The sequence below is a fragment of the Eptatretus burgeri genome, chromosome 1 (genome assembly GCF_056783735.1).
Source record: "Eptatretus burgeri isolate ZD-2024b chromosome 1, Ebu_testis_v1, whole genome shotgun sequence".
Taxonomy (NCBI): Eukaryota; Metazoa; Chordata; class Myxini; order Myxiniformes; family Myxinidae; genus Eptatretus; species Eptatretus burgeri.
Genome location: NC_140961.1, coordinates 72,498,397 through 72,518,540, shown reverse-complemented (window position 1 = coordinate 72,518,540; position 20,144 = coordinate 72,498,397). Strand labels below are relative to the sequence as shown.

The window sequence follows — 20,144 nt, the reverse complement described above, 5'->3', positions numbered from 1 at the left end:
AAGAACAAGTGGCTTGTGACATGGTTGCAAGTAATCAATGCTTCCATACCCGAGGTCTACTGTGCGGCTCCACTAAAGTTTTCTGGTCGCTCCATCCGCAGCCTTCGACCAGAAGAATTTGATTGCTTCGCAACAGGTTTGTTCACTTTACTCCTCTTTTGACTACTTCCATGTAACCAATGTTTCAGGTATAATGGCAATATCCCTTCATAACAAAAGATTCAATATTGCCACTGAGACGGGATGATAAATTCCAATCATCATCCTTATTTAATACCCCGTACACACGAAGCAAATAGTGGGGTTAAACATTTGGTTCATGTCTGTCTATCCATCTGTTTATCTACAAACATCAGTTTATGATCGAGGACCAACTTAATTTCAATTGAATGTTATATTTTGAACACAAATCAGAAAAGAAACCTGAAGTTTAACAGTACTTTGACTCTAAATTTGTCCTGGTCGTGCATGTGCAGAGAGGAATGAGATAATGTTTTTACTCTGTGTATCTGCCTGGCAGTCAAACAAAATTGAAAATGATTCCAAACAAGAAACTTACTGTTTTGAAGGATGTCATAAAGGACACAAACAACAGGCACGAATAACTAATGGCACGTGTTAGATATGGTGGTGCAATAGACATGGTATCAGGTCAGGTATGGGAGCATGCACCGGAGCAGCGCATCACTGCATCCACTTTTCGCCAGTACTCCAAAAGCCTCCACCTGGCCATCCCCCAGGCATGATGCTTGGCGCATCTCCATCTCGTTGAGATGCTGGTCGCTCCATCCTGCTGTTACTCGTTGGTCGCTCCCATCAACCTGCTGCAATCATGAGGCATGTGGTCGGCCCAATGGCCTCTTCCATTCACGAGGCTCCCTCGCTGAATCAGGTGAGCAGGATCAGGAAAACGAGCCACATGTCCATACAGCCGCAGCTGACGCTCATGGAATATGCAGGTAACAAATCTCATTTGAGTCTCTCTCAGCAACTGCTCGTTGCATACAGTCCAACCAGCGATAGCCAAGGATTCTCCGAAGAGATCTGGTACCAAAGAAATGAAGTCTCCATCTCAGATCCCTGGTCAGAATGCAAGTCTCACATTCGTAGAGCAAGACTGGAAGCACCAAGGACTTAAAGACTCAGACGTTCGTCCTCCTGTTCAGGTCCCAACCGCACCACACCCCATGATCCAGTGAATGCATGACTCCCGGGGCCTGACCCAGATATCTTTTGACTTCTGCCTTACAGGCAGCAGAGACATAAATATCACTGCCAAGGTAAGTGAATCTCTCCGTGACCTCAACATCCTTACCACAAACAGGTACAGACAAGATAGCATCTAAGATGTCATTGAAAGCCTGGATCTTAGTTTTGACCCAGGAAACCTGTAATCCCAGTGGCTACGACTCTTCATTCAGCACCTCAAAGGCCCACAAATGGATATCAAGTCTCCGCAAAGATGACTGCATCATCTGTAAAATCAAGGTCAGAGATCTTGACATTCCCAAAACGATGCACCGCAGCTTGATCTCTCTGACATCCTCCCCAGAATCCAGTCCATACAAGTGCTGAAAGTGTGCGGGCCAGTACACACCACTAACGAACTCCAGTAACAACTGGAAATAAGTCTGAGATGGTATCACCAAATCTCACAGCACTCTCAGCACCAGAGTATAGTTCAGACATCAGATATATCAGTTTTGGTGGCACCCAAAAAGGCCAAGAATCATCCAGAGGGCATCACGATTCGCTGAATCGAACCCTTTGCAGAGATCAACAAAGGCTGCAAGCAGGCCCTGCCAAAACTTTCGTCTGCATTCGTTGAGGACCCGAAGGGCAAGGATACTGTCAATTGTTGACCTCTTTGGTGCAAAGACTGACTACTCTGGACACTGGTGCTCAAAAGCAGCTGGTGCCGAACCCTATCAAGAACTAGAACGGGCACTCGGTAGAGCGCATACCTTCGCTGCCGCAACTTTTTTCCGGGCACATTTGAAAAACGTCATTTTAAAACGTCCATGACTTCACAACCGTCAGTCCGATTGACGTCAAATGTGGTGTGTAACCTCCTTGAAGGCAGTCCAACAAAATGGAATGATAAACACTGAAAAATTAAAAAGTTGAAAAATGACGTCATCTTTTGACGTCATTTTGACGCACTTCCGGGGACGTCACGTCCAATCGGGGACTACCATTCTGAAAGCTCGTAGTTCACTGAACGTTTTAACGTTGGTTTCATGTCAATAGCTCTATTAGATCTGAAGCTATGCCTACAAGTATATTTTGACCTTGAGTGTGACCTTGACCTTGACTACAGAGTTAATTGGCAAAACCTGTACATCAATAAACAGATATTTTGGTACTGATCCAAATGCCTGGATTTGGGAGACTTTGCTTTATAAATTATATAGATATTTGAATGTAAAATATCAGGACATTTTAGCCACAATTGAAAAACGTCATGTTCAAACGTCAATGACGGCATAACGGTCAGTCCGATCGAAGTCAAATTTGGTGTGTGACGTCCTTAAGGTAAGTCCTACAAAACGGTATGATCAAAACTGATGAGATCGAAAATTGAAAATTTACGTCATCTTGTGACGTCATTGAGACGCACTTCCGATGACGTTACGTCAAATCCGATACTACATATCCGAAAGGTATCTCGTCATGGAACAATATGGCGGTGGTTGCATGTCGATAGCTGTATTATGAAGAAAGTTATGCTCGAAAGAGTGTTTTTGACCTTTTCATGACCTTGACCTTGACCTTTGACCCGATCTCACTCCCAAAATCTAATCAAATCGTCCTTGGATACTCACGAATCATCCCACCAAATTTCATGCAAGTCGGTTTAATACTATCTGAGTTATGCGAATAACAAACACACATATTCACAAATAAATAAATACACAGCGACCAAAACATAACCTTTCGCAGAATACGAAGGTAATTATACCAGCAAAGACTTTGCCCAGCACTGAAAGCAGTGTCACCCCTCAGTCGTTGCAGTCCTGGCATTCACCCTTCCCTTTCCAGAGAGTGACAACAAGGGCCATCTTCCAGTCAGTTGGGATGATGCCTGTGTTCCAGGTAGAGCATAGAACTGCATGCATCGACATGAGTACAGTACTTCCACCAGCCTGAAGAAGTTCAGCATGGATGCCACAGACCCCAGAAGCTTCACCCCATTTCAACCGATTCACCACAGCCTGTTTCCACAAACGAAGGTGGATCACAGTTTATTGGAGGGTCAGCAACAGGGATTGTAACACCCCTGACATCCAACTCAACAGCTGGTGGATCAGTCTGGTACAGCTGCTCAAAGTAACCGGCCCAGCGGGCCTTCATTTTGAACTCCTCTGTCAAGAGACCACCACTCTCCGCTCTAACTGCAGTACACCGAGGGACGGACTTGGAGGAACGCAATGTGCGAATTCCCCTGTAAACAGGATGAGAATCACTTGACCACAGGTGATGCTCTAACCACTCACAGATTCCTCGCACACAGGCTGCCATGTTCACCCTCAGTGCACGTGCAGTTGCACACCTCAACTTACTAAACAGCTCAGCTCTGCCATTAAGCCTGGCCATGCGACTCTGGTGAATGGTATACAGTGTCCCTTGAGAGACAAAATTCTTCTTAGCCCGCTGGTGAGTTCCAAGACATCCACCGGCAACATCAAGGATGGAGGTCTTGAAGGTGTTCCACAACTTTTCAGGATTCCCCAAAGCACCCAGACCCCCCAAATCCCAACTCAGCCTGTTTGCAAACTCTTCAGCTGCATTCTCATCCTTGAGCTTCCCAACATCCAGCCAAGGCTGGGACGGTATCATTCTCCTGGATTTAAGCTGAAACTTCAGTCGCTACCACAAGCCTGTAGTCGGTATTGAGGAACTGACCACTCCGGTAGACCCTGCAGTTCTAGATCATCCTCCAGCAACCATCAATGAGCATATGGTCAATCTCCTTTGCCACACCACCAGTGTTGGAATACCAAGTCCAGCAATGAGCTTGTGGGTGCTGAAAGCATGAACCAGCCACCCTAAGTCCATGACCTCTTGCAAAATCAAGGAACTTAGTGCGATTCTGGTTCAGTTCCAGACCCAAAGGGACCAACACATCTCTCATAACCATCCCCATCACTTCCAGTAAAGACACTGAAATCCTCCAAGACTAGAAGAGTATCGCACTTGGGGGCAGTGATCAACCACAGACTCGAGCGTGGCATGGAATAAATCCTTCACTCGCCTCAGTCGGAGCATATTCAGAGTCCAGGGAAATGACACCCAAGGATTGACAAATCCTTCGTCTCATAATACGCTCATTGACCGGTGTTGCCTCAATTATCATTGGAGTCAGCTTATTGGACACAGCAACAGCAACACCTTGGGTATGGTAACAAGAAGCCTTTTCTTTCAAGCTTCTGTGTCTCACGATCTGCCATGACCTTTCCTGGGAAAGTCACATTTCCAACCTCGCCTCAAAAGCCAGTCGCCGACTGGGAATCCTCCATCGTGCAAAGTCCTTCCTCGGCCCTCTTGAGCTCCTGACCACTTACAAAGCTTTTGTCCGTAGCCTGATGGAGTACTGCTCTCCCCTCTGGGCTGGTGCTCCTGCCTCCCACCTTCCTCGGCTCCACGCTGTCGAAACCAGGGCATTTAGGATCATCGGCATCTCCCGCAATGAAGCTGAGTCTTTGGGCCTCTCACTCAATCACCGCAGGTTGGTCGGTGGTCTTTCTGTCTTTTACCAACTCCTCTCCAGCCTTGCCCCCCCTGCTCTCGCTGCGATTTGTCCCCACCACATTTCCCCAGGGCGCTCAAGGTCCGCCAACAACCCCCTAGTAAAACTACCAAAATCACGAATCACTGCTCATCTTCACTCTTTCATTCCTCTTTTTTCCCGCCTTTGGAATAAACTTCCTTACTCTATTCATTCCCATTCTTCCCTCCAGGCTTTCAAAACAGCTGTTCACCACCACACCTCTTATCACCCCCCATTCAAATCCTCGATCTTTTCTACCCCCGATAATCCACCCAAGCCCATTTCCTTCAATTCCCCTGCTTTCCTTCCTGAAAGTCTGTAATGTCCATCTTCTCTTTGCCATGTTCCCCGTCCCATCCCCATCCCTCTCCCTTCCACAGTTCACCTGATGTGTCTGTTCCCCACTGTTTTGTCCCTCCCACTCCCACCCCTCTTGTCTCATGCCGCCTTGCTGTGAGTTGTGTGTTAGCTCTCATACGAGCCTCGACAAGGTATACAAAAAAAAAAAAAAAAATCAGGGCGACCAGGCCAATAGTAAGTAGAAGCACCCGCCATGATCTCGCCACTATTCGATCTCAGAACCCCAGAGATTGCTGCAATACCGATGTTCAAACGCTTGAGTTCAGATGATGACAGAGACAGGTAATCATCCTCTCTTCGGGATAGGACATTCCAGGCACCCACTCGAAGGGACTGCCTCAGGTTAACCCAAGGTGACCACGGTCTGGTGGACGACACCTCAGCACCACCCCGACTGCAATCTGATCAGGGAAGGTTACCCTGTTGTTTTCCTCCTATTATCAAAGAGTGGGGGTCCCGAAGGGTTTGCCCCAATCCTGTCATCTGGTGAGCTGCCCTGTGGATGGCAGCTGCACAGGAGGTACTTCCACAGAGTGGGTTTTCAATTTTCTTTGCGTTTTTCTTGTCTTTTGTGGAGTGAGGGGTTTTTTTTTTCGTGACCAGAGTGCAAATCCTGCCACCAACCTCCTGAAAAAAAAAAAATAACCCAACTGCAGGACGACGCCGCAGACACAGTTGGGCACTCGATATGGATGGCCGTTGGCTCACAAGGAGCTTCTCCGCCCTTTGAAAGGTTTTGTTTTGAATCCTGCTGGGTGTCCATATCCAAATAGTCTCCTCACCAGGAAACCTGGTGGGGGAGACGGTTTAGTCGCCGACAACCTGACCATGAAACAGGTTAGTACAGGTTTACATAGTACCTGCAGCAAGTCACAGATCTAATCTGGCCTGACCTGACTAATAACCCGACACTGGCCTGACCTAACACTGTGTCAATGGCAGTAAAACTGCAGCAAATTCTGGAATGAATTTATTTATACGTCTTTTACAATCTTAAATTTATTTAAATTGAATTATATACTTAAACACTGTCAAACACAAATAGTCTTCTCTGCACTTGCATGGGCTAACATGAACACTGCATGGGTGTTCTATGAACTCTTTAGTTAACTCCCTCACTGAAGGTGGACGGTGGTTATGTTTTCACCCTGTCTGTTTGTTTATTACTTACGAAATCTAAAGATTTCGTAAGTATATTGATGACTTCTGTTTGTTACTTACGAAATCTAAAGATTTCGTAAGTATATTGATGCCTTCCGTTTGTTTGTTTGTTTGTTTGTAGGCACGATAACTCGAGAACGGAAGAAGCTACCAATGTCAAATTACACCACGTGATTCAGGAGGGTGATGGATAGTGCTGATTAGATTTTGGTCAAAATCGGTCAAAGGTCAAGGTCACAGTGAGGTCAAACATAATTCCGTAAATTCATGTGGAGAAATGGAGTATTTTTGCTTCGCTCGACGTTACGAGTTCGTTTTAACTTCGATTTTAATTTTGTCTTCGGTTTTTGCGATCGCTTAGGACGCTTAAAACTCGGTTGTCGAAATTCTGGAACAGCGATGAATAACTGATGTATGTATATATATATATATATATATATATATATATATATATATATATATATATATATATATATATATATATATATATATATATATATATATATATATATATACATATATACACACACAAGTCTTTTATCAGATTCTTCTGAAAAGTAATACACCTATTATCTGGCATATCCTGCTGGTACTGAATCACTTTTTTAAAAATAAAAACAAAAAAATGAAATTTTTATAAGAAATCTAGTTTTTGTCTGGGATTCATTATCTGCAAACCACAGTGTAAAATCGTAGACCACAATGAATTCAGAATTCAAGCTCCCCTTAAGCTTCTGACTGATTCATGCTTTTATTAGACAAGGTCAGAGGTCAAGTTGACGATTTCGTAAGTACCAGTCTATGACTGCTTGTTTGTTTGTTATCTTGCCAAAACGAAGTTTTTGCAAGATATGTCAGTCAGCTTGTATGTTTTGTTTGTTTGTTTGTTTGTCTGTAATCACGTATAAAAAATTCTGCAGAGCACAGTTATCATTGGAAATTTTTGTAACTTCGCATATCAGAGGCCTATAGAGGTCCCTTTCAGTGCACAAAATTTTGAAGGTCAAGGTCAAAGGTCAAGGTCACTTTGGCGCAAATCAGGGGAGTCGACGAAACCCTTATTTTTTGAGTAATTTTGATCGGATCGTCTTCAAACTTCATGGGAATATAGTTCATGGTCTGGCGCTCAGCTGATTAATTTTTGGTGGTGATTGGCCTTGACCTTCATGGTTAGCGCCAAAGGTCAAACATTTGACCCCAAGGTCAAATTTTCAAGTTTTAGGAACCATATCGTGTAGTACCTCAAATTGAACACCTCGATGAGTGCTTTCTAGATATGTCAAGCTTGAGACATTATGACGTCATTTGGTGACATTATGAGGCAAACGCATATTTTTCATGGTTACTCTGTAGAACGATTCTCATCGGAATCTCTCGTCGGCAGATATTCCTCAAGGAGTCGCTCCTCGTGGATAGCAGCTCTGTTCACCTCAGTGTGACCTTAAAGAAGTCACACGTGGTCACCTTTTGGCAAGATACGGGTCACCCTGCGGGTGACATTGGTTTTTTTATTTGTTTGTTTGTAGGCACGATAACTCGAGAACGGAAGAAGCTACCAATGTCAAATTACACCACGTGATTCAGGAGGGTGATGGGTAGTGCTGATTAGATTTTGGTCAAAAATCGGTCAAAGGTCAAGGTCACAGTGAGGTCAAACATTCGATTTTTGATGGTTTTATACAGAATCATCGTAGAAACTTCTGGTTTGCGTCGCTACCTTCTCGAGAGACAGCTTTTATTAGACAAGGTCAGAGGTCAAGTTGACGATTTCGTAAAAACCAGTCTATGACTGCTTGTTTGTTTGTTTGTGAGCAGGATATTTCATAAAGGTATGGATGTTTTTGGATGAAATTTGGTAGGCAAGTGGGTGTGTGACAATAATGAATTGGTTAGATTTTTGTGAAGATCCAGATCAAATCTGGATATGAGAATTTTATTAGCGATTCTTCACCATTGAAAGATAGGGCCAGAAACGATATTTAGCATGATATCTCAAAACGTTTTGGAAAAGTTATGACAAAACTTGGAAGATGAGTTGGGTAGTTAACAAGAACAAGCCAAATCTATTTTGGTTCATGTCCAGATGCATATCCAGCCTATTAGTGAGATACAAAACGGAAACTATTCAGCCTGGTGGAGGTATGCGCTCTACCGAGTGTCGTTCCAGTTATGATTTGCTTCTGTGCCTTAGCCAACAAGGCTCAACACATCAAATGACAAGAAAACCACAGATGCAATTTAAAAGGAGGATGTTGTCTGAGAGTAAAATGGGGACAATGGTGATGATGAAGGTTTTTCACCCTCCCGATATTCTCTCGTCTCTCTCAATTTTCTCATGATCTTCAAAGATGTTCTTTGCTCCCCATGGAGTATTTGTCTTCACGATCGTCGACTCCTATCTCTCTCCGTTTCATGATCCTGAATCTCTGGCACCTGGATAACCTTCGGATGTTCCTGTGTCCAGTTGTCTTGTCCTGGATGGATGTTATGTTCAATCCACAGTTGAGTGAGAGGATCCGGAATGTCCAGGAAATGTTTGTTTTAGCAAAAACTCGTCAATAACCCCATTAGCCCCTCCCTCTTTTTCTCATTGTATCAATATCTAATTGTTAGCGAAGACAGAACAGCGAACAATAAGTGAAAACTTGCCATGGTAACAGAAATCTACTTGTCAGATTCTTGTAAGTGCACACACAAAAATAATTCTTTTACGATTTTGTCAGATGCAAGAAAAGATTAGTTTCTGTATCATTGTGAAAATGAGGCAGTTTAATTTTATTTGTACTTTTTGACCCCTTGTTTGCACGTTTTGACCAAGTGATGTTGTTGCAGGCTGGCAGGATGGCCGAGAGGTACACACACTTGCCTCCAAGCTCTCTAGCCTGGGTTTCAATCTCGGCCTAGTTATAAACTGTCATCCCAGTGTTTCACAGGCAGGGTGATTCATTAATGTGTGTGCCATCCCTCAGATGGGCGTTAGACTGGTATGTTGTTCTGGTGAGAAAGAGAGCGGATGAAAGAATAAGGAAGGAAAAAGAGTGGCAGGGCAGAGGGAGAGGAAGGAGGATTTGGAGACAATGGCGGAAATGGAGTGTTGGCTGGAGGCAAAGCGTGATGAAAGGACTGTGTCGAATAAGCTACGTTTTCTGGGTGGTTGTTCCGCATTTTGGTTGCAAGAACATTATATTTGCGACGAGGAGAATAATGGCACACAAGTTGGACTTACAGGCTCCATGACCGTTTGAAGTCAGCGATTATTACTATACTGCACAACGATGGAGAAAATGGCAACATAGCTTAGAGTACTACATGGCTGCTGTGAACATTACTGACAAGGAACAACAACATGCTGTCCTGCGACAGATCGCCAGTGAAGAGGTACAAACCGTCTGAAACTCTCACGAATGCGGGAAATGATTTTGACATGGAGATCGCAAAACTTAATGAACACTTTGAGCCTTGACGGAATGTTTCATTTGAATGTCATGTGTTTCACCATGCCGAACAAGCGCCGTCTGAGTTGATTGGCAATTATGTCACCCGGCTTCGACACTTCGTGAGAACGTGTGAGTTTGAGCATTATGATGCCGATGAGGCAATAAAAGATCAAATCATAGACAAGTGTGCATCACCATGCCTGCGTAGACATCTCCTTTGCAAAATTGATTTGAACATCGACTCCATGCTATGAATAGCTCAGGCTATGGAAGTATCCGAGACTCAAGCCACACAAATGGAAGAGAGGACTGTTGATAACCCCGACACAGGGGCTGTTTAACGTGATTAACAAAACTCATTCTCAGCAAACTTCAAAATGAGCAGCCGATGTGCATAACAAGAAAACGGCAAATCCGTTCGGATCCCTTAAACTACCAAGATCATTCCATGAGATTCATGCTTGCAGCTTCTGAAGATGATCATGGGGAAAGTTATGTATTAAATTGCACGGATCATCTACAAGGGATGAACACCATAATGGTCAAAATTGATAATGTTCCTGTCAAGATGGTGTCGATTCCGGAGCTTCGGTCAGTCTACTGAACAGAAACACTGACCACAGGCTATGTCAAGATGGCCACCATCACACGATATCCAAGTCAGCCACTACCATCTTCACATGCACTACATGACCAAAAGTATGTGCACACCCCTTCTAATGAGTGGATTCAGCTATTTCAGCCACACCCATTGCTGACACGTTTATAAAAGCAAGCACGCAGCCATGCAATCTCCATAGACAAACATTGGCAGTAGAATGGCCCGTACTGAAGAGCTCGGTGACTTTCAACGTGACATCGTCATGGGATGCCACCTTTCCAACAAGTCAGTTCATTAAATTTCTGCCCTGCTGGAGCTGCCCCAGTCAACTGTAAGGCTGTTATTGTCAAGTGGAAACGTCTAGGAGCAACAACAGCTCACCTATGAAGTGGTAGACCACACAAGCTTACAGAAGGAGACCGTCGAGTGCTGAAGCATGTTGGAAAAATTGTCTGTCGTCAGTTGCAACACTCACTACCGAGTTCCAAACGGACTCTGTAAGCAGCATCAGCACAAGCACTGTTTGTCGAGAGCTTCATGAAATGGGTTTCCATGGCCGAGCAGCCGCGAACAAGCCTAAGATCACCATGCGTATCGCCAATACCTATGGGATTATATAACTGATTTGTAACGTTTAGTTGTGAATGTGGGAAATGACCACCATACAGAACTAATGTGGGTGGGGCAGAGGGAGAGGGAGGATTTGGAGATGATGGTGGAAACGGAGTGATGGCTGGAGGCAAAGTGTAATTAAAGGCCTGTATCGAACGAGCTACAGTTTCTGGGTGGTTGTTCCGAATTTCAGTTTGAAGAACATTATAACTGGGTGTCCCGCCTGCCAGCATGCATTGGTGGACATTAAAGGTCCCAGCGAGTCCTTCCAGAAGAGTATGCGAACTATTGCTGGCACCATGAACAAATTCTAAATTCCTGCCCTGACTTCCTGAGTCAGAGTGGTGACCTGACCAAGACTACAGCTTAATAACTGCTTCAGCAGCACCAACGCAATGTATAGGGCATGGTATATGATAATGATCTCATGATTATGTTCCTGCCCACAGAATTTGTGGAGTTCCAGACGCTGCATATGCACTCCTACTCAGTGGAGTCTTACATTTACCGTGGAGATGTCAATGTAGTTCTGGCTCAGCCACGTTTGGGAAAATGCACTTTCCTGGAATGGGACCATGTTGAGGGGCTCTTCCGTGTCTTTGACAACATCACTGGTATGGTGTGCACTGTGAAGATTTCATTGCACATGTAATGTTCATTCTTCATCGGTGAAACCCTGATTTTGCTGTTTGATATGTATAACGTAAAATGTTCATCATTGGTGAATTTCAAAGGTATATTGTTACAGTGTAACAGAGTCACAACATATTTTAATTTGGTAGTGAAGGGCATACAAGACTAACAGCTTTTATTCCTTTCATAATTTTGAATATAACTGAGTGGTTTGTTGGTCTAATTTATGGAGTGCAACATCAGCAATGCAATGAGATACTAGATGATCGATTTATGAAATATCATGAAATATCAACATAGAGATGTTGATATTCCATGATAGTCACTGACCATCGCATCAGTAACCTTCCAGAAAATGCTGAACATGGCTTGCTATCAGTCATGGAAAGCAAGGAATATAGCTGAAGTCTGCATTTCCCTGAAGGCAATAATGAGTGCGATCAATATTCAATGAAGACTAACTTTTGCATGAAGACAAAGGCAATGAAAAATAGAATTGGCACACTGAAATTTTATCATTGTAAATTACACTCTGACTGATTATTTTGTGAATAATATAAATTAAGTTGGTGCAAATTTGTGGTGTTATATAGTAACCTTCAACGGGTACAAAAATGCAAGCTGCGGAATGAACAGAGAGGAGTTAATTGACTTGCATTTGTAATGAAGGCATAAATATGGGAAAAATAACTTTATTGGTAATGGTTAACACTGACAACCAATATAGTCCGATTATAGTTGTAATTAAGTTATATACAGGGAACAAAAACGGCAAGAGATGTGCTCCACCGAGTGCTGTTCTAGTTTGCAAATGCTATTGGTAAGAATGAATCATCAAAAATGAAAATAACGTTGAGGAATGAAATGAGCAAAAATACTGGGCTATTAATAGAGCATGTACATGTACATGACTGTAACATTGGAGCGAACGAGCAGATCTTTGTCATTTCCCTTGGAAAAGTGTTGATATACAAAATTGAGGCTCATGAAAGGGCGAGATGACAAAGGGTAACCAGAGTTGGTGTCAAAGCCACCCAATGCTCGCCTGTTTATACATTTATCGTTTTTAAAAGACTAGTCTAATAATTAATATTTTTTTATAAAGCATTGCAGTGAAGTCTGATCCAAATAATTTTAAAGCAATATATGTATTTTTATATTGCAAACAGTAACAAGAGCGCAAGTGAGCACAATATACACCCGAACAAGAAGGTATATACAGAATTGTGCTACTACATGGAAAATAGCAACCACTTTAGATGAGGAACGTATGTCACGACACACCGTCTCCACAGTCTGTACATATGTACCAAATATGAAATGTGAAAGTTGAAAAATTTGGGAGTTCGAGTGCGGACAGGAACGGATGGAAAACAGCATCCTGGTTGCCATGGCAACCACTTTAGATGACGAATGTATGTCGTGACACACAGTCTCCACAGTCTGTACCTATGTACCAAATATGAAATGTGAAAGTTGAAAACTTTGGGAGTTAGAGTGCGGACAGGAACGGACAGAAACAGCAACCACTTAAGATGACGAACGTATGTCACAACACACCGTCTCCACAGTCTGTACCTATGAACCAAATATGAAACGTGAAAGTAGAAAACTATGAGAGTTAGAGTGCAGACAGGAACGGACAGACAGACAGACAGACAGACAGGCGGACGACCGGTATCACATAATACGCCCCGATATATATATATATATATATATATACATATATATATACATATATACATATATATATACATATATACATATATATATATATATATATATACATATATACATATATACATATATATATATACATATATACATATATATATATACATATATACATATATATATATACATATATACATATATATATATACATATATACATATATATATATATACATATATACATATATATATATATATATATATATATATATAGATATATATATATATACATATATATATATATATATATATATACATATATATATATATATATATATATATATATATATATATATATATATATATATATATATATATATATATATATATATATATATATTGGGCGTATAAAAAAGTGTGGTAGATAAAAACATTAGAAAGGAAAAAATAACTTGCACCAAAAACTTTAACATTTTCACGTTCACGCTCACGCCAGGGGTATTGCGATAGCTCTCTGTTCTTCGAACAGGCGAGCTCACCAGAAAGTTGGTGTCAAAGCCACCCAATTCTCGCCTGTTTATACATTTATTGTTTTCGTTTTTAAAAGACTAGTCTAACAATTAATATTTTTTATAAAGCAGTGCAGTGAAGTCTGATCCAAATAATTTAAAAGCAATATATGTATTTGTATATTGTAATCAGTAACAAGAGCGCAAGTGAGCACAATATACGCCCGAACAAGAAGGTATTGTTACGGTTGTGGAAATTCACAGAACACCATTCAGGTTCCCCGAAGATCAGATATGTCGATAAGTGTGTGTCCAGAATAGATTTCCCTACCGATGTCTAAAGGGATTTATTCGTCAGCCAGGCTGTGCATCTTTGAGGTAGTGTTATTCTTTTGCTATCTTTATTTTGGCAAACAAACAATCATCTCCTCACCACATCCGCACCAACCGCCAACATCTCACCACCTTCGCCATAACAAACGACAACATCATCTCCTCCCAACCTCCACCACAACCGCCAACATCTCACCACCTTCGCCATAACGAATGACAACCTCATCTCCTCACCTTCATCTCCACAAACGCCGCCATCTTTTCGCCAGCAACGGCATGCCACGGACGAGCGGAATCTCCACCGACAGACGCGGAGACTCCATCGGCGGGGCGAGGGCTGGTGATTACTGCGACGTCCGCTTTCCATGGCCGGTGATTTCTGCGACGTTCGCTTTCCACGGCCGGTGATTTCTGCCACGTCCGCTTTCCACGGCCGGTGATTTCTGCCACGTCCGCTTTCCACGGCAGAATCGGATCAAAATGACAAAAGGGGCAGAGCCCAGGGGGGAGGGGCGTGTAAGGTCGGAGGTGAAGGACCAAATACACCCGCCCAACCCGATAAAAGGGCGAACCGAGATGCCGAGCAGTTGAGTGGACTTGAATTGAGGAGAGGAGCGTCGAGCGCAGCGGAGCTTGGAATCTGAGAGAAGTTCGAGTCCGGTGCAGGGCTGTTGCTCGTCGGAGCGCAGCGAAGCTTGGTGTCCGGGAGAGGTTCGAGTCCAGTGCAGGGCTGTTGGTCGGTGGAGGCAGCCGGCAAGAAGTCACCAACCAGCAGCATAACGGTCCAAGGTGATCGGGCCCCGGGACGGTCTGAGCGATGCCGAGGAGTGAGCAGGCTCTTAAGAGAGCATCAACTCTAAAAGAGCAAGGCCCGTTCGCTCCTCTGAGGCGTCGTCGGCTAGGCCCGATCGACCAGGCCGCACGGCAAGGCCCGGACCAACCGAGTTGCCATCACACCAGCTGCCGTGTTGACGGCGAGACATTGAGGGTCATCCAGCAAGTCACTACGAGGGTGGCAGGTAACCTGCGCGGTCTCGCGGAGCTCCTGCGGTCTCCACAGCTCCGCAGAACATTAAAGGCCTACGGGTCCAGTTCTACCCTTTCCTTTCCTGGGGTTTTCTTTGCATGAAAGCTGTGGCGCCTTGTCCTATAAGTAGAACTGATAAGTGCATGTACATAATAAATAGGCAACGGCTGTATGGTCTTTTTGCTCGCGTCTTGTCCTTACCCCCATTCATTGCCTTGACTGCATGCGTGCATGTGTTCTAAATAAATGTCCCCTTTTGTTAAATATTCACCTGATCGTTGCATCCCTTCCTCCATTGAGCTGTCGTAATTGCGCTCGGAATATAATATTAGCTGGCTTTTAACAGCCGATAAAGTAATCGGATCCGACGGGGCTTGGCGATATAAAACCGCTCGGCAAATCGCAAACGGAACGAGCTGCTTAAAAGCGGCTCATTTTCATGCAGGCTCCGTTGAGGTGTAAATCCCTGGCATTTCTGTCTGCGCGAATAATTAGGTACATCGACAATTCGGCGATCAACCCTGTAGCGTGTGGACAGAGAAGTTGGCTGATCTACGGTGTGGTTAAAAACACACCCGTAGCTGGATTTCGGCGTTGATCCGGAAGCTACGACTGGATTGCCGCGGTCGGTGGGCGCGTGCGGCCGCAAATTAGCTAAAAGCGGTCGCCCGCACGCCGGATTGGCGAGATCCACAACACTGGTGTCAGAAGTGGGATTCTAATCCATCCCGCCTCCAAACCAAATTAACGGAACCAGATCAAGGGTGTGCCAGGCGACCCTCCGGTTCCATCAAATTCCGAGCATAGAAATTTTTTATATCCGATACGCAAAATGGCAGCTCAAGGTGAGCAGGCGCAGGGTGGATTAGATTTTAAAATGATAGAATCTATGGCTCAGGATGAGATCACCATGCAGGACACTCCCATGCAGTTTGAATACCCCCCACAACCGAACCCAGAGTCCGAAATGAGCGCAGCAGCGGGGGCCGCAGTGTATGACACCCCCCCCCTCCTCCGTCAAATTCCCTCCCCAGTCCCTGGTGGATCCGCGCCCAATAATGGCGAAGTGACTGCCACAGGGCCACCTGACACGACTGCCACAGGGCCACCTGACACCAGCCAGCTATTAAGAATTTTGCTGGCAGAAATGAAAGCAAATGCGCGGCAAATGAAAAAAAGAGATGAAAAACGAAATGAAAACAAATGCGCAGCAAATGAAAGAAACCGTGAAAGAAATGGAAAACAACATAAATGAAAATGCGTGCAAGATGAACGGCAAAATGGAAAATAAAATGGAGGAAATTATGAAAGAAATGAGGGGTGAGATGCAGCGCGTGGGGCGAGGCCTGCAGGCGGGCATAAGGGCGATTGCGTGCGACGAAACACGGACAACGGAGCACAAAAGGGCGGCGCCACATGTTGGAGCGAACGAGCTGGGGGGGAGTGTGGATTGTGTCGGCCCTGCAATGGAGACGGGCGAGGTCATTACGAGAGACGCCGACACAATAATTTCGGGAGATGTGATGGACGAGACTCGTAAAGGCAGAGAGAGTGACGGTGACAGAGAGGGAAAAATTAAATGGGGTGACTGAGACGAGGGAGATAATAAAGCAAGAAACGGAGGTAATGAATGAGGTGACGGAATTAACAGACACCAAGGGAGACGATGAAGGAAATAGAAGTATTGCCAGAGACGCGGGAGATAGACCGAGTCGAGAATGATTTAAATAAAATGAAGGAGGAAACAGAGACGAAGATTTTTTTTTTTGCATTTTTACATGTTTTTTTAGTAATTTCCAACCCACCCCCCCAAAAAAGAAAAAAATTTGTTTGCATTTCTACATGTTTTAAGTGATTTCCAACCGCCCCCAAAAAAATTGTTTGAGAAAAAAAAATTTTGCAACTTTTTTTTTTTTCAACAAAATTTCGATTTTTTTTTTTTTTTTTTTTTGCATTTTTACATGTTTTAAGTGATTTCCAATCCCCCCCCCCCCAACAAAAAATGTTGGAGAAAAGAACTATAACTCTGTCAGCACTGTTGACATCATATTTAATGAATAAGATATAAGGTTCACTTGAGTGACCCAGCAGTATTGGTGGCGGAGGTTTTGCACTCTCCCGAGTGCTCCCCCTCTAGTTACCTTCGCAAACTTTGTTGCGAAGGTTATGTTTTGATCGCTGTGTATTTATTTATTTATTTATTTATTTGTGAATATGTGTGTTTGTTTGTTATTCGCATAACTCCAAAAGTATTGAACTGAATCGCAGCAAATTTGGTGTGATGATTGGGTATTATCCGAGGATCATTTGATTAGATTTTGGGAGCGATCGGGTCAAAGGTCAAGGTCATGAAAAGTTCAAAATCGTCTTTTTACCATAGCGCGGTCAATTTGTATCCAATTTGCATGCAACTAATGCCAAAATGTTCAGAATTCCATGCCCCATCTTGTGATGTGACATGACACTGACATAATAACCCTTATTAGCAGTTGGGAGTCAATGGTCAGGGGGGGGGGGGTCAACTACATTGCAAAATGTGCGGTTTTAGTCATAACATGGTCAATTCTTATCCGATTTGCATGAAACCAACACCAAAATGTTGACTATTCTGTTCCCCACACTCTAATACCAATTACAAAATTAAGAGTACAAAGGTCAAGGTCGAGGTCATGAAAAGGTCAAAATCGTCATTTTGCCATAGTGCGGTCGATTTTTATCCAATTTGCATGCAACCAATGCCAAAATGTTGTGAATTCAATGCCCAATCTTGTGATATACGATATGACACAATGACGTCATTACCTTTGTTCACAGTTTGGGTCAAAGGTCAGGGGGTCAACGATTTGGGTCAAAGGTCAGGGGGTCAACGACCTTTATTCTCATAACGCGGTCAATTCTTATACAATTTGCATGTAAGTAGATTCAAAATGTTTAGAATTCAATTCCCTATCCTGTGATGTGTAATATTTGACAGTGACTTTATTGGTGAGTTTAAAGCATTGGGGGGGGGGGGTGTCACTGAACTTATTTCTTATAATGTGACCAGTTGTCATCAGATTGACTTGACACCGACACCCAAAATGGTCAGGGAGTTCATACAGAAATTGTACAATGTACATGAATCGGTGTCAAACAGCAGGAAATTTTATGTTTTTAAGCCATCATAACACATATGAGATAGCAGATGTGGTATGGGATTAAATACCCTCACAATCAACGGTTTCTGGGGGGGGGGGCAAAATGTAGCGTTGGCGAAGGTATGCGCTCTACTGAGTGCCCGTTCTAGTTCAACATGTTAAATTAGTTATTCATACCTGTTGTTTGTGTCCTTTATGATGTCCCTAAAAACAGTAAGTTTCTTGTTTGGAATCTTTTTTCAATTTACTTTGACTACCAGACAGGCAGACAGACTAGAAAAATTACCATACTTCTCTGTTCGCATGCACGCTCAGGGTGAGCCTCCATGCAATTTGCCAAATTCAGAGCTAAAGAACTGCTCAACTGCAGGTTCATGTTCCGATTCATGTTGACCTGATTTGTGTTGAACAGTGTTCAAAATATAAAATTCAATTGAAAGTAAGTAATTCCTCGATCGTCGACTGACGTTTGTCAGACATACAGAGTGAACCAATTGCTTAACCCTGCTTTGCGCATTAACACAGACAACGTGTTGATGCTTGACAATACCCACAACTCTGAGAATCGATTTATCATGATGCTGATAGACAGCGCAACATGTACACAATGACAACCAAATTCAACAACAGTATCCCTTCCATTTATGCCTGTATTTCCATGCCCTCCAATTTCATAAATGTCTGGGTCATTTCTACAAAAAAAAATTTTAATCATGGGAAAAAAATATCAGCAACAGATAGTTTTTACAGTGTTGGTCATTATTGTCTTGTTCAACTCGTGTGCAGGCAAAGCTGTAATCAGCTGTAAGCCTGTGGTCATCGATGACCAGTTGGTTGTCATCATGGCTCAGCTTGTGGGTGGCTCACACATCTACAAGCGGGATGAACACTCACGACGTTTCCTCAAGATTCAGGACATAGATCGAGATAAGATCAGAAAGCCAAGTGACGTGGAGACATTTCAGATCGAAGGGGAGCAGTACGCTATCATCACTGACAGCTCCAAGGCTGGCGTTACGACACTGTACAGGCAAGGTTTCCAAGCTTCAGGGACAAAAATACACCCTATACAGATAAATTTATGTTTCTGAAGTCGTGTAACTCACTGATGGTTTTTTTGTTTGTTTTTTTTTTACACTTTTTCGCCTATTAATGAGATGATACAACATATGTACTTAATTACAATTCCATTGAAACATATTAACAGAATAATGGAATAATTTTATGACTATCTATTAAAAAGACTCTCTGATTGTTGTCTTTGCAGCTGCTTGGATACAATAAGGTGTATTCATTTCACACAAATTTTATTTCAATGACTTCTAATATTTACAGTGCCTCAAGAAAGTCTCCACCCCCTTTCAAAATTTTCACCTCTTGTAGCCTGGAATTAAATTGCATTAAATCAGACTTTTTCCACCTTTATTTACACATCGTAACCCACAACTTCCAAATGTAAAACAAATTCTACAAATTTCAGAAAATTAATGAAAAATGCAAAACTAGAATATTAAACGATATTATTGAACTGGAGCACTAGGATATGTTTCTGGTAACCTCTCAGCTTTCGTAAACTGGAGCACTCGGAAACGTTCCTGGTAACATCTCAGCTTTAGTAAACTGGAGCACTCGGATATGTTCCTGGTAACCTCTCAGCTTTATTAAAGTAGAGCTCGAGGATATGTTCCTGGTAACCTCTCAGCTTTATTAAACTGGAGCAATAGGATATTTTCCTGGTAACCTCTCAGCTTTATTAAACTGGAGCAATAGGATATTTTCCTGGTACCCTCTTAGCTTTGTTAAACTGGAGCACTTGGATATGTTCCTGGTAACATATCAGTTTTATTAAACGAGAGCACGAAGATATGTTCCTGGTAACGTATCAGCTTT

The 20,144-nt window shown here is 43.0% G+C and overlaps 1 protein-coding gene and 1 long non-coding RNA gene across 6 annotated transcripts in view; one reads left to right on the top strand and one right to left on the bottom strand.

The window, feature by feature from the left end:
• Positions 1–20,144, top strand: part of LGI1 (leucine rich glioma inactivated 1) — a 175,022-nt gene that overhangs the window by 124,919 nt on the left and 29,959 nt on the right. For 4 of the 5 annotated variants that reach the window (XM_085887987.1, XM_085888003.1, XM_085887995.1 and 1 more), the window contains 3 exons: positions 1–136; positions 11,392–11,556; positions 19,041–19,284. The exon at positions 1–136 is cut by the window's left edge and continues 34 nt beyond it. In XM_085887987.1, coding sequence (XP_085744113.1) covers positions 1–136; positions 11,392–11,556; positions 19,041–19,284 — 545 coding nt within the window. The remainder of the gene's footprint in view (positions 137–11,391; positions 11,557–19,040; positions 19,285–20,144) is intronic. The other variant, XM_085888011.1, reaches the window with a different exon arrangement.
• Positions 1–20,144, bottom strand: part of LOC147034735 (uncharacterized) — a 141,319-nt gene that overhangs the window by 101,665 nt on the left and 19,510 nt on the right. The window lies entirely within an intron of this gene.